Source organism: Periplaneta americana, chromosome 17 (genome assembly GCF_040183065.1).
Source record: "Periplaneta americana isolate PAMFEO1 chromosome 17, P.americana_PAMFEO1_priV1, whole genome shotgun sequence".
NCBI classification, from domain to species: domain Eukaryota; kingdom Metazoa; phylum Arthropoda; class Insecta; order Blattodea; family Blattidae; genus Periplaneta; species Periplaneta americana.
Genome location: NC_091133.1, coordinates 91,152,500 through 91,173,776, shown reverse-complemented (window position 1 = coordinate 91,173,776; position 21,277 = coordinate 91,152,500). Strand labels below are relative to the sequence as shown.

The following is a 21,277-nucleotide window of genomic DNA, read 5'->3' as shown; positions in this document are numbered from 1 at the left end:
ATTCTTTAGTTGTTACTTCTATGAACAGATGGCAAATCTCATAGTCACTGTCGACCTGGTTGGCAAGTTGGTATAGCGCTGGCCTTCTATGCCCAAGGTTGCGGGTTCGATCCCGGGTCAGGTCGATGGCATTTAAGTGTGCTTAAATGCGACAGGCTCATGTCAGTAGATTTACTGGCATGTAAAAGAACTCCTGCGGGACAAAATTCCGGCACATCCGGCGACGCTGATATAACCTCTGCAGTTGCGAGCGTCGTTAAATAAAACATAACATAATTATCACTAGAATAACTCTTCTCGGGTTGACTTCATCCCTGAAGAAGATGGCAGAGCTAGCCGTCGAAAGCTTGGAAGCTAATCTCCAACTCACCTGGCTGAGAACCCGAGAAGAGTTATTCTATATCAAACTCTGGGAAAGCCTCAAGTCATACATAATAGTCACTGTTGCCAGTCGTAGATAAATATACCCATGTTATAGAAATCAAATTTTCATCCCACTCTATTGATTGTAAAATAACACTGAGTTTGGCTGGAAACCGCTCTTATTGTATATTAGAGGAATAATTTATGCTTAATCTACATAATCTTTTTCCTGGCTGTTTTTAACGGTTCCTAATAATGGTGCCACCTATTGAGAACTAGCGAAACTCTTTCAAAGTTTGTCAATTTTTTTTTTTTATATCTTTAGTTCTGACTTATTCCGTGGTTGAAAGTTCGCTTACAGGATCATAAAATCGTAGGTCAAATATCTTTGAACGCCAGTGTACATAAATATACCCGCATTATAAAATTCAAAATTACATTCCCCTCTAATTATTGTAAAAAGCACTAAGTTTGGCGGCAAACCGCTGATACTGTCAATTATGAGAATAATATTTATAATAAATCTGTATAAACATTTTCCACAACACTTTTTCCCTGTCTCAATAATAGTGTCATCAATTGTAGACTAGGGGAATTATTTTAAAGTTTTTCAATTTGTTACGTCTTTGATTTTGATTTATTCCGTGGTTAGATAGTTCGCTTACACGATGATAAAATTGTAGGTCAGATTTCTTTGAACGCCAGTGTACCGATTTGTAATGAATAATGATCGTTTCTAAAGTCAGGTAGGTAATCAATAATCTTATTCCAGGACTCAACCTAACCGATTTTAATGACTGTAATATGTAATGTAAATTCATCACAGTATCGAACATTTTTTATCGGTGTTGTCGGCCTTGTTGGCACAGTTGGTATAGCGCTGGTCTTCTATGCCCGAGGTTGCGGGTTCGATCCCGGGCCAGGTCGATGGCGTTTAAGTGTGCTTAAATGCGACAGGCTCATATCAGTAGATTTACTGGCATGTAAAAGAACTTTTGCGACGCTGATATAACCTCGGCAGTTGCGAGCGTCGTTACATAAAACATAACTTTTAACCTTTATCTATGTTGTTTACACGTACTATGCTATTTTGCTATTTTGTAACTCGACTTTTAGAATTTGATAGAAGTTCTGCATATGTGCTGCGATCTTAAACATAGTTCTATTACGTAAGCATATTTCCCAGAAATTGATCAGTGTTCCTCGTAGAAGCCGAATAAAATATTCTCGACTAAATCCTTATATTTTCGAGGGCTTGGGGACAACCGGCCACAGAGGCAACTCGCCACATAATTGAAATTCGTATCAAAGACAATTAGCCACACATTAAAATTCAAGGCGATACTCAAATTCGCAACAATTTATAATATATTTCTATGGTAACACAATACAAATCCAGAAGCTGTAAACTAATTAGGAACTATGACGGAAGAAATTCGCTTCACAAAATCAGAAAGAGGTTCTGACAAATTAATATATCTGGGGTGCATGTACACGAGACTTAGAGAAAATAAGAATGGAGTTGTTTGGCGCTGTGACATGCGTGGCGGGTGTAATGCAACAGTCACTTATCAGAAGATGGAAGCAGTGTCGTCAAAGAACCGTCTGAACACAAGAATCATTCTGCAGACTGGGGAAGGATTAAGGAAAAAAGGAATGTGTAGAGAACATGAAGGCAAGGGCGGGAACTTCCCGAGATCCAACGTCTGTCATTATTCAAAATGAGTTACAGCGTATTGCAAGCGAAGCCAATGTGAATCTACCGAAGAAACCATCTATTAAAGAACTGTGCGCCGTGCCAGGAAGCTGCACCAAGGAATATTGACGAACTGAACGTTATAGCCGACAGATACACTAAGACCGTACAAGGAGAAAGGTGGTTGTTGTATTTTGAATCGGAGGACAACGTGAAACTTATCATATTTGCCACCAATTCACATTTAAATAAATTGTTACGGTCCCATTTTCGGATAATGGACGGTGTGGCAAATTGTCCCTGTTATCAATTTTCTGTGGCCAATTGTCCCAGTTACCAATTTTCTATGGCCAATTGTTCGGAACCGATTTTCGAGCGGGTGTTCGTGAGTAAATATTGTGTTTAGATTATCAGCTGTTATAAGCGGTCAGCTGTATTATTCATACATATATTATTGAGATACGGTATATTATTTATACACATTTACAAATTCGCTTTTCATTCTAAATTAATAAGACAGTGAAAGTAAACGGAAATGTAGAAAATCAAATTATACAGCAAATGTTTATACCTTAGCAACTTGGTTAACAGTCATCATCCTTGTGATGTTATGAAACTAAAACGCGATACCAGCGAATAGGGATTATAAAGAATGGACACTGAGCTAATTTGCCTGTGTTTTGTTTCTCTGTGCGCCAGCGGCTAGTTCCACTTTCAAGCGCTAGAGGTAGTGTAATCGAGCATACGCTAGGTTAATAATTGGGAATAGAATTAAGGCACAGGATTCAAACATCGCCTACCTTATTGCATAATCCAGTAACGCTTTGCTTCAAATAAATTCAAATTAACAGCTTTTCCTTATTTCTCAGTGACAAACTAGTTGTAATAATAATATTTTATATATCAGATATCATAAATTACATTATAAAATAATATAATACATTATAAAATTAAGATCGAATTCGTTTAATATTTGTATATAATATAATATAGGTATATGGTTTTACTTCTCGTAAGAGTTTTGTTTTTCCATTTTCAGCGCTATCAAATCATTACATATTTTAATTGTTGTTGGGGTCAACGTCTCAACTCTCATTGTAAAGGAACTCTAGAGTCTAGACATTACAGTTAATGAAGGATTTATTATTTTATGGATCCAATTTATTTTATTTGAGTATATAATGTACCTAGATGTATTAATTGTATGTGTTATATTTCCGCTGTGTCGACTGCTAGCTGGTGTGGTGTTAGCGCCAACTCTAGGGAGAAGGCAGAATCTGACGCTCTAGCTGGCTTGAAGGTCATTGAAATCAGTTCAGCTACATCAAAGGTACCGACGCGAAGTGTCCATTCTTTATAATCCCTATTCGCTGGCGATACCTTGTAGGCTATCAGCTGAGTTAAAACCCAGAGCAGTGTGTGCGGGCCTGTAAAACTCGTACGGAGTGTTGTGACTGCCAATGACATCAATGACCTTGTAGCAAATAATCTATCGCGCATTAAAAGTAATTCTTAAATACGAGAGAAAACGCTTTACGGTGTTTCCAGTGTCACAAGAAGTCCATAAGGACTACATGAAATTATACATGTAAAAGCTGGTTAAGGTTACAGTTTTTATTAAACGATATCCTGTATATTAATAATTATATTATATATTCTAGTAATTTCCAATATTCGTTGCATACTGATAATGTTCAGTAACATCATCAAGGATCAGTGACAGGTTAGGTTTGGTTTGTTGAGATTTTTGGTATGCCTTAAATATTTAATTTTTTGTAGGGATACCAAAACCTCAACAAACCAAACCTAACCTGTCACTGATCTTCCATGACATCACAAGTCCGTATAACGAATCTTGGAAATTACTGAGATGAATATGGGAACTTTGTAGATGTTCCCACCCAAAATCCCCTACCTACCACGTCTTCCGTTAGAGCGTGTTGTTGCATAGTCGTTGCTCACAGCATTACAACAACAACAAGAACAACAACAATAATAATGATGATAATAATAATAATAATAATAATAATAATAATAATAATAATAATAATAATAAGGTAATTATTTAGCGCATCATGGCCCTACATATATACCCTAAAAAGTGTTTTTGTCATTAATTTTTATTTATTGAGTATATTTGTGTTTAATAAGTGGCGGAAAAGCTGTTGACATTATAAACCTCAAATGTGTACATTTCACCTTTTCTTTCACAGACTGACGAAGAGAAGGCTAACCATCTACCAGTTGTGATGCCCCTGTTTGACCGCGCTACGTGCTCAATACCCAAGTCCCAAATCGGATTTATGGATTTCATCATCAATGACATGTTTGAAACGTGGGAAGGTATGTTTATTTATAGTCATTGCATTTACATGCAACAGTGCCTCCTAGAACACAAAGTCAGTGCATAAAAATGTGTCATGCATTTCGGCCTAGCAATTTTAAAAGAATCTTAGGAATATTAATTTCCATCAAACATGTAAACGTACACCATGTTTAATTTTATCGATTAGATTGCAATATAAATTCCATTATTTCAATACTGAATTAGTTAACATTTATTTACATAGTTTTTTTTATCAAATTATTATTTAAAATACATCTTCAACATTATTAGTAGTACTTGTAATGGCAATTTGGCGCTACACGAAAAGCTTAGATCCACATCTTTATGCGTACTGGCAAACAGAGACTGTGTTTGATTTTGATGCTATTTAGCAACGGTCATCAGCACACTGCACCCTCGGGATAGCGTTTCTTATCCGCGAATAAAGACGTTGCATTGGCGTGCATCCGTGGCTGCTGGCGGGTATGATTTCTACGTCTCCCTTCTGCATGACGGAGCATATTACTTTGCACTCTTTACCCTTTACCAATTTCAGCGAGTGCTGACGACCACAGCTATATAGCATACCACAGAAGAGTTTAGTAGTATTACAATATAAAGGAGATGTATTTCGAAAGCTGTTGAACGAACATCCCATTTAAAATTAATTTAGCTTATATTAGAAATCATAAATTTAATTTATAATATTATAGGTTTTGGAAGAGTGTGATTTTATAATATAAATAAAAGTATTTAAAATGTATCTTGTTTCCATAGTTATCAGCAGTGTATTACTGGAAAATGGAAAATTTATGAGAGAATTTTATTACTTTCAATTACTAGACATGTAAATATTTTTTATTCCCTTGCATTGTGAATCGTCACACTAATTTAGTATAAACAAGCAGACCTTGAGTCTGGACAATCATTCATTCATTCATTCATTCATTCATTCATAGTGTTCTGCTCAAGTGTAAGTCTTTCGCTGCAAACCCAGCATTCTCCATTCTTTCCTATTTTCTGCCTTCTTCTTAGTCTCCGCATTATGATCCATATATCTTAATGTCAACTATTACAGTGAAACCTCGATCCATCGTTTTTTGGGGGAACAAGGAATAAAAACGATAAATACGGGAAAACGATAATACCGGGAAAGCATAAAAAATTACCGTATTTAGGTGTATAATAGACGCAACAGAGTTATGAATATATCCCACTGTTCTCTAGATAATTTAACTGGGAATACCCACTTAATCGATGCATAATTTAGACAGAAATGAAGTATGAGAAAATCATGAACGCAGATTCGTGATAAGTTCAGAATGCAGATATGTATTACCATAAATCCATTCCCAAGCAGGCGGGGTTCCATTAGCCCATACTATTGCATTACATGCAACTAGAACCTGCATCACAAATTAGGCCTATAATATACGCATAAAAATAATGTCGGAACTTGTCTAGCTCTTTAGTAACCCTACAAAGATATTTCTCCTGTACGTTTCTAAGCATGTAAACTTGTACTGAACATAAACAATGTACAGAAACACGTCTTACCACTGTGGAGATCAGCATCTGTGTTGTAGCACAACAATTTGCAGTATTAAGACGACAAATCTCATTAGGTAAGACGAATGCGTAATGTATTCCATAATAATACTGTATCAAGTATTTATACACCTCCACATCGTTTTTGTGTGGAAAAATATGATTAATCAATACGTTACTATAAAATTGCATTTCTTTTCAGAATCTAATACGTCTTCATTGCACAGAATTTCCGCATCAGCAGACTATACCAAACACACGTGGAGAATTCGCGCGCTGCACTAAGGTGACGAATCACGTCACGTATCATGGCGGCGTAATACATTTTACGTTTCTCCGCAAAGTTTGACACAGTCTCCGGATCGCAATCTCCTGTATCCTCTTGCTTCAAAGATAATAATGGAGAGCAAAAAGTTCGCCCTTTCAAAGTAAAAGAAAACTATCCATGCGGGAAAATATGGCGATCGGGACCGTGATTTCGCAACGATCGATGCAATAAAACGATAGTTCGAGGAACGATGGAACCGGGAAAAAATAACGTTATTTATATGGGTCTATTTTCGGGACCAAAAAAAGCGGACGAAAAAGGCGGGAAAACGACGATAACGGGAACGATGCATCGAGGTTCCACTGTATTTGATATCTTAAGCCCCAAACTCTTCTCCCGTTCACCATTCCTTCCAGTGCATCCTTCAGTAGGCAGTCTCTTCTCAGCCAGTGACCCAACCAATATTCCTTTTTCTCTTTCTGATCAGTTTCAGCATTATTCTTTCTTCATCCACTCTTTCCAAAATAGCTTCGTGTCTTATTCTCTTTGTCCATTTAATAATAATAATAATAATAATAATAATAATAATAATAATAATAATAATAATAATAATAATAATAATTTATTTAACCTGGCAGAGTTAAGGCCATACGGCCTTCTCTTACACTCAACCAGGAGTAAAAACTGCGTTACAAAAACACTACAAATTTACAAAGTACACTACAATTTTACACACAAAACTGAATAAGATAATAATAATAATAAAATGTAAACAACAAGTAAGAAGAAATCAGACATAATATATAACATACAGAAAGAAAGAAAAAAGCATAATAAAATGTGAACAGCGGGTCAAAATAAATGAGGCATACAAAGTATAAAAAATAAGACAATTATTGATAATAATAATAATAATAATAATAATAATAATAATAATGATAAAAATAAGAATAGTAATAATAATAATGATAATAACAATAATAATCATATTAATAATAATACTAATAGTAGTAATAAAATAGTGCAGTACAAAGCATAGGCCTACAGTGAATACAATATTTTTAAGTATACACAGTAAGGAAAATTATGATTATATATAGCTCAACTTATCACATTGGAGATATACCATTATCGGAAAATATGAAAACAAAAATATAAAATAAGTCCAATATCACAGAACATAAAAAAAATGTGAATACTTGGAAACATGCGATACAACACTTGTCATAATAGTAAGTTAGTTTGGCAACTCGTAATAAGATAGTTTTCTAACTTGGATTTGAAAGATTTCAATGTTCGGCAGCCCTTGACTTCAGGCGGCAGAGAGTTCCAGTGACGAGAGGTAGCAACAGTGAAAGATGAGGAATACAGAGATGATGTGTGAAGTGGAATTTCTAGCGTGTTATCGCGTTGTGATCGAGTATTAATATTATGATAGCGAGAGAGAGTATGAAAACGAGCGAATAAATAATAGGGGGATGAAGTGTGCATAATTCGATATAGGAGAGAAAGTGAGTGCAGATTTCTCCTGTCATGTAACCTAAGCCATGATAACTTCTCGAAAGAAGGTGAGATATGATCATAGTATCGAACATTACAAATGAAGCGGACGCTCCATTCTTCTCCATAATCACTTTTCAAGTGCTTCTAGTCGCTTCCCTTCACTTCGTCGTGATGTCTATGTTTCTTTCCCTTACAATACTACACTTCACACAAAGCACTTCACCATTCTCTTTCTTAGTTATTTTTCCAGAGGTTCGCAGAAGATGCTCCTTTTTCTATTAGAAGCTTCCTTTACCATTACTATCCTCCTCTTGACTTCCTGACATTAGCAGGCTCATGTTACTGCTTATAGTACACCCCAAGTATTTGAAGCTGTACACTTGTTTTACTCGATATATTATATTCTAAGAAATGACTCGAGTTTAACATAGGAGACCATGTATGTCATCCAAGAAAATTTAGTTTAGAGAAACAGTGTTAGTAAATATAGAAATATGGTTAACATTAGGAACTTCTTTCAAATGATAGTCCATCTTAAATGAAGAAGGAAAAAGTGGAGAGTCCTGCATCTTTGACACGTTATGTACTGCATCTAACGATGTTCAGTCTATATCGGTAGCTATATACACAAATAAGAAAATAAGGAAATAAAATACAAATAAATAAAGAATAAAAGGAGATATAAATAAAAAAATAAAAGATCAGAGACGAGTGGACATCTTGTTATTTATCTGCATGGAAATGGATAAAAATTGATTATTTGCGCAGTGTGTATCGAAGCGTTTTTTTAATTGTACACATTTATGAATAACAATTTCTTTGGTTCATTTATGACCATTGGCGTCTAGTCAAGTTCAGTCATGAAGAGACAGATTCCCTAGAAATCAAAATATCAAATGAAAATGGGCAGTTGAAATGACAGGCCAAATATTCAACACACAAGTTAACGGAAATGGCTGTCTTGGAGTAAGTGAAAACATAAAGATGCGTATGAATTATTTACGGATTGTTAATGACGACCCAGAATGATCCTCCAGTGGTCAACACTGTTTTTAGAAAAAGGAGTAGGTCTATGTAATTTTCAAAGTTTATAAAGAATATACTTCTCTATTTTTTAGCCTTTCTACACTTAAAAAGTGTGTCTTATTTAGAATTCGCAAATTTATCTTCATTACTTTTACTCCTATGACCATGGTCTTCGTCTTGTTGGCATTTGTCTTCATCCCATACTGCTCACAGCTGTCAATTAGCTACAGTTGCTTATCCCTTAGTATTATCTACTCTTTTGATAATAAGGCCATATCATCACCCATTGGCAAACAACATACTCTATACCAAATATAGTTTCATTTCACCCAAGTTTTTTACGAGTTTCCAAAAATTTTCCGCTCAGTTTGCCACTCCTAAATGCAGCCCTCAACGTATATAATACAGACGTGGACAAATTATTGGCAAAATTGAAGATTTTTACAATATATTTTTACAAAATATCATTCTTCAATTTAGACTGCAGTTGACATTTTTGCGTATTTCCAAATTATTAGCAAAATTGAAGATTTGTATTGTATATTTTTAGAAAATTTAACTCTTCAGTTTGGACTACATTCGATATTTTTGCATATTTACAAATTATTAGCAAAACTGAAGGTTTTTATTATATATTTTTACAAAATTCGATTCTTCAATTTGGAATACAGTTGACATTTTGGATATTTTCAAATTATTAGCAAAACTGAAGATTTTTATTTTATAGTTTTACAAAATTTGACTCTTCAATTTAAACTAAAGTTGACATTTTTGCATATTTCTGTCTATTGTAATGATAGAAATATGCAAAATTATCAACAGTAATCTAAATTAAAAAGTCAAATTTTGTGAACAGAATTATCATAAAAATCGTCAATTCTGTTAATAATTTGTCCACGTCTGTATATGTATGTTAACTTTATATTAATATTATGTCGTGCATGTGTACGATAAGTTTATTTCCTGAAGAAAAGTTCATAGACTAAATAATGAACACACATTTTTTTCCTTTATAGCGTTCATCGAAATGCCGGAATTGTTGCAGAACATGCAGCACAATTACAAATTCTGGAAAGAGAAGGAGAAGTATGGCATCCAGAGAATACAAGACATAATAATCATGCAGCGCACAATGAAGGCATCTGGGACTGGAAAGACTGACTAATCGATGTCAATTTCTGTGTCTATGTATATGTGTGTGAATGTAAGTTATTGTGATACGGAGTTCCAATTGTGTGTGAAACATATGAATGTGATAGGCCATTTTGGGGAACTGCCGTCAGTTCTTCCAAGACTAATATGGAAAAATAAAAAAAAATAAAATCAACTAACAGTATAAAGTATAACTGAATGTAGAGATGTTTGAATGATAATTACCATTAATGTTAGCCTTTGAAACAAAAATAATAATATTTAAGTGTATGTAACATGTAATATCCAATTTTGCCTGACTCACCAACTTTTAAGTGGTCTTATATGTCCTTTTTGATGGATCCTTTGTTTCTCTTTTCTTCTAAAAAGAGCTATATTTCTAAAGAATTCTTGCATAATATGGTGAGTGTAAAAAACATTATACATTTTAAGTCTTAAAATAATCTGAAGAAAGATGTTTTGTGTCATGTTTTCTTTCTATATGAACAAAATTGTATGAACTATTTACTGAGACACTCTGCTCATATTAATTATAACGAATATCGATTAAAACTACTTTTCATGAAGGCCTTCATGTATGGTGATCCCAGTATAAATATTGTACATAGAGATTGAAACATTTAGTCTACATAAACTATACGAAACGTAAGAAGAAAGTGCTGGCCAGTTTGACCTCCCGTTTGGAGTTGTATTTTGTTAGAAATTTTAATTGTAGTTTATGAATATATTTTATATATTTAATAACAAAGTTAACTTTGGATAATATAAAATAAATATTTTCAAATTTTAATATGGCGCCATTTAGACATAATGTTTCATGCTCTTTGTAAACTGTTTTGCCCTCCATATTGTCTAATATAAACAGCTTATGTGTGAAACCAAAGAGATATTTTATAAATGTTGACATCTCAAAATTTGGTCCTGAAACTATGAAATAACTACAGGTAATAAACTGTTAGATATATCCATTCTACACTTCTCAGCAGTGTTTTATTTCCAGATAATCCTCCATCCTTTCGCTTTAAAGGACAAAAAGATTTTATTGTCATGTGCCTGCGTCTAAAATTTACAGATGGCATACCATGCAGCCATTTTTAATATTTAAAATTTACAGATGGCATACCATGCAGCCATTTTTAATATTTAAAATTTACAGGTGGCATACCATGCAGCCATTTTTAATATTTAAAATTTACAGGTGGCATACCATGCAGCCATTTTTAATATTTAAAATTTACAGATGGCATACCATACAGCCATTTTTAATATTTAAAATTTACAGATGATATACTTACTCTATAAGTTCCATTATACAAGATGTTATTGTGTGAGAAGCCTTTGGGGAATGGATAGAAAATCCAAAATCAAACAGAAAGTGATGCAAATATATACTCAATTTCGCTATATTTTTCAATTACAGGTACTTTTTAATTCATAAGTGTTGGCTAATTACAACTTTATTTTTACATCTTTGTTTACAGAGACTGCATAATTCTAGAGATAGTGCTCAAAATGACCATAATGAGTTCTAATACAAGTTTTTAAGCGGCGCACCATGGACTGTGTTTTACTTATTCCAAATATCTTATGAAATATCACATTTATTCAATTTGAAAAATTGCTTTGAAGTTTTAAAAAGTGAAAAAATATTAATAAAATAAACTAGCAGCATTTCTTACAAGATAAATGCTTACAAATATGAAGCTAGCTTAAAATACTTTCAGTATAAAATTTAATCCAGGTTGATTAATATTTGGCATAAAAAAGTGATATTGAATAAAAAAAAAAGTAAACTTACGGAAAAATGAATTTGAAAGTAAAATGAAAATTTATATAACACATACCATACCTAATAAAATTATTTTCCGTTACATTCATATATTCACTTCAGGGAGCCAACTTGAGAACAGAAGTTACTAGATTTGTTACCAGAAATTTCTAAAATAATATTTTTTGATGAAAAAATAATTTTGACAGCTCTTTAAATGTCACGCCTTCTTATATCCAAAGTTAAAAAATTAAACAATTTTCTAATCAGAATTAAACTAAATTAATTCATTTGGGGTATGAAAATATACATTCTAAAGAAGTTCAATAGTCAGTAAAAGTATAATGGAAAATTTTCATGATTATCAGTGAAGTCTCTTCATAATTGTTTTTGTAAAATATAGGAGATAATGCAATGATGTTTAATGTTATCATGGTTTCGTTTTGTTGCTTGTGTTCAAGAAATGTATTGAATTAGTGGTTGAAATGGTTTCTCTTATAAATATATTACATTTGGAGACCATTTCAACCATTAAATTCATTACATTTCTTCAACAGAAACAACCTAAAACCATGACAATTCATTACATTTCTTCAATAGAAACAACATAAAACCATGACAATTCATTACATTTCTTCAACAGAAACAACATAAAACCATGACAATTCATTACATTTCTTCAACAGAAACAACATAAAACCATTAAATTCATTACATTTCTTCAACAGAAACAACATAAAACTATGACAATTCATTACATTTCTTCAACAGAAACAACATAAAACCATGACAACATTAAATTTAAATGCATTACCTTCTTCATAATATTACATTCTTCTTCTTTTACAAAATATTTACATTTTCATACTAATAACTACATCACAGTATTGTTCTCAAGATGAATTATCTGAGGAAACCCTTCGTCTTAACCGATGATATGTCGAATCCAAATTTTATTTAATTTGGGAATAGAAACTTTGAATCGCAGTGGATCTAACATTTCAACTATGATTGCTTTTCTCAATATTTTTCCTTTTTTTCTATAATTCTTTGCCCATACTAACTCCACTTGATCCTTTATAATGCTTGATTTGTTTCACCTGTGTATTATAGACTTGGCTAATATTTGATGGAGGTCGTAATAAATCAAGTCTATTGTGAATTTTCCTAACTTTAGGGCTTCTGCTGGTAAAATACTGGTCGTCCAAATATAATATATATTGATAACGGAGACTCTTTCAACCATTTAATTTAATACATTTCTTAAACACCAACAAAACGAAACCGTGACAACATCAAACAACATTTGCATTACCTCCTATATATTACAGTTTTATAATGCTACATAGCCATACAAAAGATATCGCACGAAACACGTTTATTATGTTACACAGTTGTTGCACCACTTCACTTGTTTCCCGAACATTGACTGATGCAATAAAGTATAACATTAACTTGTTTCATAATATAGGTACTAACTCAGGAATCTGTAATCACTGTAACTTAATTTAAAGACAGTAAATTTGATTTGTCCTCACGAAGAATAAATCAGTAATGTTTATAAACTTTTTTTTTGGTAGTATAAGCCAATAAGAGGGCAATCTTGTACTCGTAATCTTACTTCAGTACAGTTTAGAAGAGCATTCAAAAAGTTGGTTTGTTTAAATTATTTTCAGCATTCAAGCAGTTCAAACTGTGCTGAAGAGTTTGATGTTCTATTTTCAAACGTTAATGATGACAAAGATTTATTGAAGTTAGGTGTGTCGTAACTCAAAATAAAATTTCGAACAATATTGTTGTGAACTCCAAAGATTATAGGGAACAATTTTACCTGGGACGAATGTAAATGTGAGGTACCTTTGGACACCTAACATATCCAAGGTCAAACTTGTAAGTTATATTGAACATACATGGTACGTCATGTTGGAAATTAATTGATTAATTTAATGGAAAATAGGCTATACAGTTCAACCACCATGTAAGGCTTTCCCTCATAATAGGGATTTAAGAAAAAAAAAAGAAATTCATCAGAGTGACTCTTCTGTAAAATAGACAATCTGTGTTTGGTATAGGTTAGTAGGCCTACATATTAAGTAGTTGCTTCATAAATGAGTGGGAATTTAAAAAAAATAAGACAAAAGGCATAAGCTCATTGAAGTATGGTATTCTTTTAATACCCTATATTTATGTATCATCACCATCACCATCATCACCATCATCATCATCATCAACATAATCACTAATTTTATATACTTATGTACAGATCTAGTAGATCTAATTTTTTATTTTATTTTTTTTATTTGGTTACTTAACGACGCTGTATAAAATACTGAATTATTTAGCGTCGATGGAATTGGTGATAGCGAGATGATATTTGGCGAGACGAGGCCAAGGATTTGTCATACATCACCTGACATTCGCTTTACGGTTGGGGAAAACCTCGGAAAAAAAACAAACCAGGTAATCAGCCCAAACGGGAATCGAGCCCACGTCCGAGCAACTCCGTATCAGCAGGTAAACGCGCTACTGCCTGAGCTACGCAGGTGACTTACATTTCATTAATTCTGTCTCTAATTATATTTGTATTTCTTTTCATTAATGTATGGTAGGCCTAATTTATGTATATTGGATCCTGATTGATACACTGTATATTTTTGTATAATTCTCCCCTGCTTATCTTTTCTTTTTGTCGAGTAAACAACAAACTTAACAGTCTATCTTATTTTTCTTATCTATTTACCTATTTTTCTAATTGTAACATTTCATAGAATTTAGCGGGTATCGTGAGTTGAATTTGCACATTACCTTAATTTAATACTATTTCAAGAAAGCTGTTTTGCATAAAACTTCATTTACAGTGAAAAAGATTTTGATTCGTTCACTCCGTTTCAACTTGACGGCCAGCGTTGCTTCTTGGATTCATAATGATCAAAGGAACAGACATATATAGATCATTCGTTATCTCGTGAAACAAAATGTTGCGTGCGCCGTAGCATCACAGTCTAGTATATACAGTCACGAAGCTCAATACGTAGGGAATATGCATCTATAGATAGTTGGTAACCACTAGGATCGCTACTATCGCCTCATTACAGACAATGCGAAATAGTCTATTGTTCCTAGTACCCTCAAAACTCAAGCTTCGTGGCTGTATATACTAGATGTGGTCTCTGGCTACGAGTAGGAGCTGAACCGTCGCTGGGTCTGGTAGAACTTTTGATCGGTGGAATAAATTATAAATATCATAATTATACCAAATAACCCTGCCATGAAACGTTATGATCAGGATGGTAATCAGTTCGCCGAGGTAATTAAGTAGCAACACACATTGCCTACGTTAAAGACAGACATTTATTTAAAATAAACCAAATAATAGCGTCACACAGACTATATATATGTCACAGCGTAATGTTAAACCCAACTGGTTACCTTACATGAATGGTAATTCCTCTTTGTTGGCATCCATCTTGTCGACTCACCTCACTCATAACCAATACTTAACACACATATAATCGTTACACTGAAAATGGACACCCCTCACACATCACACAACAATGAAAGCCTCCATTTTGAATTCCATACTCGTACAAAATTTGTTGGTGAAATCTCTAAGTAAAACGTTCCAGAATAAGGCAATAAAACTTCTAGTAGCCCATGGTTGACTGTTAGTTATATAACAGCTTGAGAGACCAGAACAGCCAATAAAATACCGGTTGGTATTTAAACAGAGTTAACTGTCCGATAGTTAAGCAGAAAATCGCACCCAGTTCAATATAGGTAGCACATAAAATGACTGAGTATAACTTCCCGACCTCGGGAGTAAACGTTACCATCCTCTACCAGTCTTTCTTCCACGATCCAATCGTAGGTTCCCGCAACAACGTGTACGTAACTGAAACTGTCGGCACACTCCCGGTCTGTAAGCTGCCCACCACCAGAGAGACGCTACTCTAAAAAAAAAAATCACTAAACTGCCGACACACACCCGGCCTGCATGCCGCCCGCAACGAGACTTATTTCTTCCGCGATCCTATCGCAGATTCCCACAACACGTTGGACTACACAGCTACTACACCTGGTAATGTTTATCTTGTCTCAGTAGCAATAAAACAAAGTCCCTTCAAATGGGGGTGGAGATTATAGGAGGGTTGTAAATTTTCAGTATTCCTTTCAAAACCTTGTTATTGTGCAGGCTACCGGAACTCAATTATTTGAAAGACAAGCTCAGTAAGGAACTACACAGTACAAAGAGAGATATTTTGTAATTTTATTTTGCGCTACAGAATGTATCAACTGCTGGATGGATGGACGGCACCGCTCCATTCCCCTATAGCCATAACAATACAGACGAAGTAAGACATATCTCCTTTCTCTCTCTTTTCACAGTGAGACAAGATACATCACACCGACTCTAGTAGACTTATCGAACCCGGTTCGATCCCCGGCCTACATAGGAGCTCGTGCCCATCACAACGCACGTACTACCTCCAAGCCATCCCTCTAGCGTACTGACGCCACTAGCCACGAACAACTCGCTTCACAGACGAAAATCCCAAACGGCGTGACTATCTTAACCAATCGGATAACGTAATGAAAAATACTAAATTCTCCCCAGAATATCAACCAAGCAGCAAGCGCTATGATAACATATTAACTGCCCCCTCGATCTTAACCAATTAGCAAACGTTATTATAAAATAATAACTGCTCCCCCGGTTTCAACTCATCACAGGTTATAGGAACAGAACCAGAGAATACCGAAAAACAGAAAGATGAGAGGAAGTAAGCCATCTATATAAAATAAATAAGACTTAGATCAGAAAGGAACAAACTACAGGCCATCTATGAAGAGTAAGAAGAACTAGAACTAACAGAGAAAGGCATAAGGATAGAAGAAAAGGAAAGAAATGGAAAGTAAAAACTAACGTGCCGAAATATAAACGGCACAGAGCGTAGCTACCCAGTCCACATTTTTATCCTCCTGACGCGCAGAAAAGTTTCACGAGATATCGAATGGCCTGTACTCTCCTTTCTGTGTATTAGCACGTTAGGCAGAGCGCCCACTGGAACGACAAGCGACAGCAACACGACACGGATTTGATGCTTTGCTTGTTGCTAACGTGTATGTTCTTATATAACCCATAATATGAAATGAACGGAAGCCCACTCATCTGATCAGACAACAACTCGACACTATCTGTGTTGTGTTGGTCGCTGCATGCTCCACTTTTTGTTGTATCAGTTGTGACTTGGTAATACAAGGGTTAAGATGAGAGACGATCCTGATATAGCCTTTGTTGAACTTATTAAAGATTTGCCATGTCTTTTGATACTACATCTATTTTTCGGATTGAAAACATAATAAACCTATTGCGAAATCATTTTATCTTATTTACACAGAATAATTTATCGCTCAATATTAAAACAGGGCGAAATATAAAGATATCCTAATAACCTTTACTCACTTTCCGCTATCTGGAGCTCGGATTTCACACATTATCTCACTCCCATGTGTCGCAATCAGCTCTAGAATATTACTGCTTTCCATTGACTAGCTAACGGAATATATAAGGATTCTGTATAAGCACAAACATGATAAAATGTTAGGAGTGTCCGTAAATAGGACCTGTCCGGTAATTGGCCCTCTACCCTATAAACATATTGGAAACACATGTTTACTTTGATGTGGACGAGAAACGAACAATTATTATTTATGTGATGTATAAACATATAGGCCTATTTATTTGATAGTTATCAGAAGGCGTTCTTCAGCATTGACTGAAATCCTGAAGTTAGTGTTCTTTTTATAAATTGCAGATCCAATTTTCTGTACCAACAGATTTTAATGTTTCTCTACTCATTCTGTAGAATATTTTAAACCTTTCTGGGTATATATTTAATTCTTTGTACAGATTAAAAGCGCCGCGTTGTTCTAAATTAGCATGCCAAAAAGGCTGCACCCAGAATCGTCTCCTATGTTTTCTGTCACTAATTTGATATTAGCTAAATTAACTAGATTGAGAACGTCCTCATCCTCCGACGACATGTTGTATGAATGAATCAGTCCAGTGAGTGCCAGGTCACTTTGCTGTCATGTTGCTATCATAGTTCGTGTTGGATCAGTGTTGTTGTCGTGGGCTCTCTGCCTTAGGGTACGTATACGTTGGAGGAACGACAAACGATAAAAGAAACGACCTAGCGACGCTGTGGTATTATCAAAGAATCAAGTGTTCATATCGGAGCGACGAGGACGCGGGAAGGGAACATTTTGATTTACCAGTAGAAGATATTCTATACACCCACTTAATGAAAGAAAATATATAGAAAATATCAGCTGCTAGATTCAAGGTTAATATAACTTAAATACGTACAAAATTGAACCCGTTTCTCATCCCAAAGCTAGTATAAATTCATTATGATGTAATTGGTTCTTGTGATCACATAACGTGTCACGAATAAATACACAACTGATTAATTTGTCAATATCTATAATAATTAATTTAATATGCTGAAATAATAATGAATCGATTAATATTCGGTTATATTGATAACCACCAGTCAGTATACAGATTAATATTGTCTTAATCAGAGATCATATGAACGACAAGAGCGAAGAAAATGCAATTTTTCTTTTTCGTCTCTTTTATCGTGTATCTTCGCTTTTACCACAGTTTAGTATATACAGTTGCGAAGCTCAATACTTACTAAATATGCAAACATAGAGAGTTGAAATATGCATCCATAGATAGTTGCTAGCTACCAGGATCGCTACTATCGCCTCATCACAGACTCTTTCCCTAGCAGACGATAAAATGTATTGTACTTTTGACATTGTGTTCTTTTGAAAAAATAACACATTCCCTCCACTATTGAAATACGAAATACATAAGGTTTATATATTATTTTCATAAAGTATATATTATATTTTATAAACTCACCTTCCTGGATCTTTCGGAAGAAGGATAACTCTGACCTCTTTTTCTTAGAATTTATAGTGCTACAAACGTCTCTTGTCCCATATTATTACTCAAATTATTGTATTTTAGCCATTTACAGTTATTACAACCGATAACGAACATTTCACAGTTTACACAACTTTTCACAACAAAGCGAAATACGGCACAGTCAGTGCCTTTTCGATCTAGACCAGCGTTTTCTATTTCAGTGCTCAGTGAATTATAATAACTTTATTGCGAATCATAGCTAAGTTTTATTTAGTGTAATGTATCCATAAGTTCCCTTTACTTTTTATTGCATAATAGCCTATGTTGCAGAAATAATTACAAAACTGTGTTATTTTAATGTGAAGAGAATTTTGCATGTTAACATAATCTTTTCGCATCAACATTTTAAGTTTGGAATGGAAGCTATTTTGAGGTTTAATAAAAAAGAAGGCATAATCAACCGATGTATTTATATTGTGATTTAATATAGCACATCTACCTTCCTTAATATAGATAGAAAATTTATCATACCACTCCTATGAAATTAGTGTACGTACGATTGTTACATCGTCTCTTAGGTAGTAGATAAATACAATAATTCAATACTCAATTGTAGTATTGAAATACAGACAAATTGAATGTGCGGAGTATCATACTTGACATGCTTAATTATAATGTATAATTGCGAATTTATGAATATAAGATATAGTAAACATAACCTATAATATTTCCATATGAATGGCAGGGCTTTGGAGACCACAAAAAATTAGACAGAAGGGGGCAACCGGGACAGTAAACATAACCTATAATTTCAACATATCTAAATATCCGTGCGGTGCAACTGAAAATTATTGAATCGTACATAAATGAATGCACAAGAATTTCCCAATATTTAATCGAAATAAAGGCAAGTATTACTCATACGAACAACGTAATTTTCACACCAAAAATAATATTTCGTCTTAACTCGCAAGTGATTTATGTCTGAAGTGTCTCATAATCATTGTTTTAAATTTTATTAATGCAGTAACATTACATTTTAGAGAAATATATGTTACTCTTTATGCATTGCAACTCATTTATATGGTTGAAAAGCTGCCCTTCGTGATCAGGTTAAGCGAGTTACATGGTCTGCCTTATGGCCTGTATTAGATCACGATAGCAGTGACACAGTCTATTGTTCCTAGTACTCACAGCGCTCCAAGCAGCTAGCAACTATCGCGAGAAATGCAAAAAATCATCCTAAGCTTCGCAACTGTTTATACTAAACTGTGCTTTTACCGTTACTCCAATATGCACACCTCAATGACAATGCATGCTTCAATTCTCTCTGATATAGCATCGCTGCTTCTTTTATCGTTTATCGTCGCTCCAACGTGTACGTACCCTTACTTATTCTGTGCTTGCAACAACAAATTCCACAATTTGGGATATCTGGCCGAAATCTACTGCTGACCGCTAGGATCCAGAATACAAAGCAGAGGTTAAATTAAAAATACAATATGATTGCGGAGAGAATACGAAACAATGATAAATTTAAAAATAATTTGATTTCGGAGAAACATGAGATGAAAATACATTGAAGAGTAATGAAATGAAGTGAAAAAAAAAATACGTAGTATTATACAAGTGATTGTGTAAAATGGATAATGAATCTCTCAATAACATTAGACAAATTTTGTTAATGTCCTCATTAGAAAATTGAAGAGAAAGGAGAATGGTTTTGGTTAACTTAAATGAAGTTCCCCTAGCGCCAAAATGAAGTCCTTTCACTTCCCACGTATTAATATTCATTTTGTGTCTGTCACTGAAATGAGGAATACATGGGTTGTAAATAGACTTCTTTTCATCGTTAACGTTATTGGCTTGTTGATCATCCTTCTCAAAACGGACAGTGGGGTCAAGAATGAGGCTTCTTTGATTCCGGCGATCGATGGCTATAATGTCTGCTCTTCTGGTTGACCCATTCTCAGCCAAGCAGTGCACTTCTTCGTAAACCTCCTACTTTGCCTTCCGAAGAATGCTCTGAAATGTTCGATAGATCAATATTTTATTCAATATTTTGTGCATAATATCTTTGTTTCGAGATCTCGATTTCTGACGATAGTTTCTCTTCTGTCGATCAGCTGATTGAAGTGAAGTGCAGTGATTTTATTTCTAGTGTTAATATTTTAGTGGATTTTTTGTTTGTGGGATGAAAAAATGAGAAACATTTCCTGTAAGTCTCATTCTTTCACAATTATTATTATATTTAATGCTTTATTTTGTACGAATACCCGTATAAATAAGTTTAAAGTGCATTGAGATACTATACTCTAACCTTAGTCGTATTATTTAGTTTCAATAAGTCTGTATATGCATTTTTTTAATAGCTGAATTTAAGTTTTACAATCTGGTATCGTCGATATGTTCTCAATTTCTTACTTTTCAAATTGTCTGTAAAATGTTGCTTCAATTAAGACTTTTCTGGTTAAATCTCGTTCTTTCTTTCTTTATTTTTCTTGTAGTTAAGCAAATTAAGTGAAGATCCTATTTTTTTTAGTTGTTTATTTAACGACACTGTGTCAACAACTCGTTTATTTAGCGTCGATGGGGGTTGATGATTGCGAGATGGTATTTGGCGAGATGAGGCGGAGGATACGCCATAGATTACCTGACATTTACCTTACGGTTAGGAAAATTTC

The 21,277-nt window shown here is 34.1% G+C and overlaps 1 protein-coding gene across 5 annotated transcripts in view; it reads left to right on the top strand.

Annotated features, from left to right (window-relative positions):
• The window catches only part of Pde8 (phosphodiesterase 8), a 770,548-nt gene extending 759,691 nt beyond the window's left edge, over window positions 1–10,857 (top strand). For all 5 annotated transcript variants that reach the window (XM_069816063.1, XM_069816067.1, XM_069816070.1 and 2 more), the window contains 2 exons: window positions 4,273–4,402; window positions 9,747–10,857. In XM_069816063.1, the coding sequence (XP_069672164.1) occupies window positions 4,273–4,402; window positions 9,747–9,895 (279 nt within the window). In that variant the 3' untranslated portion in view covers window positions 9,896–10,857. The remainder of the gene's footprint in view (window positions 1–4,272; window positions 4,403–9,746) is intronic.
• Window positions 10,858–21,277: the final 10,420 nt, after the last annotated feature.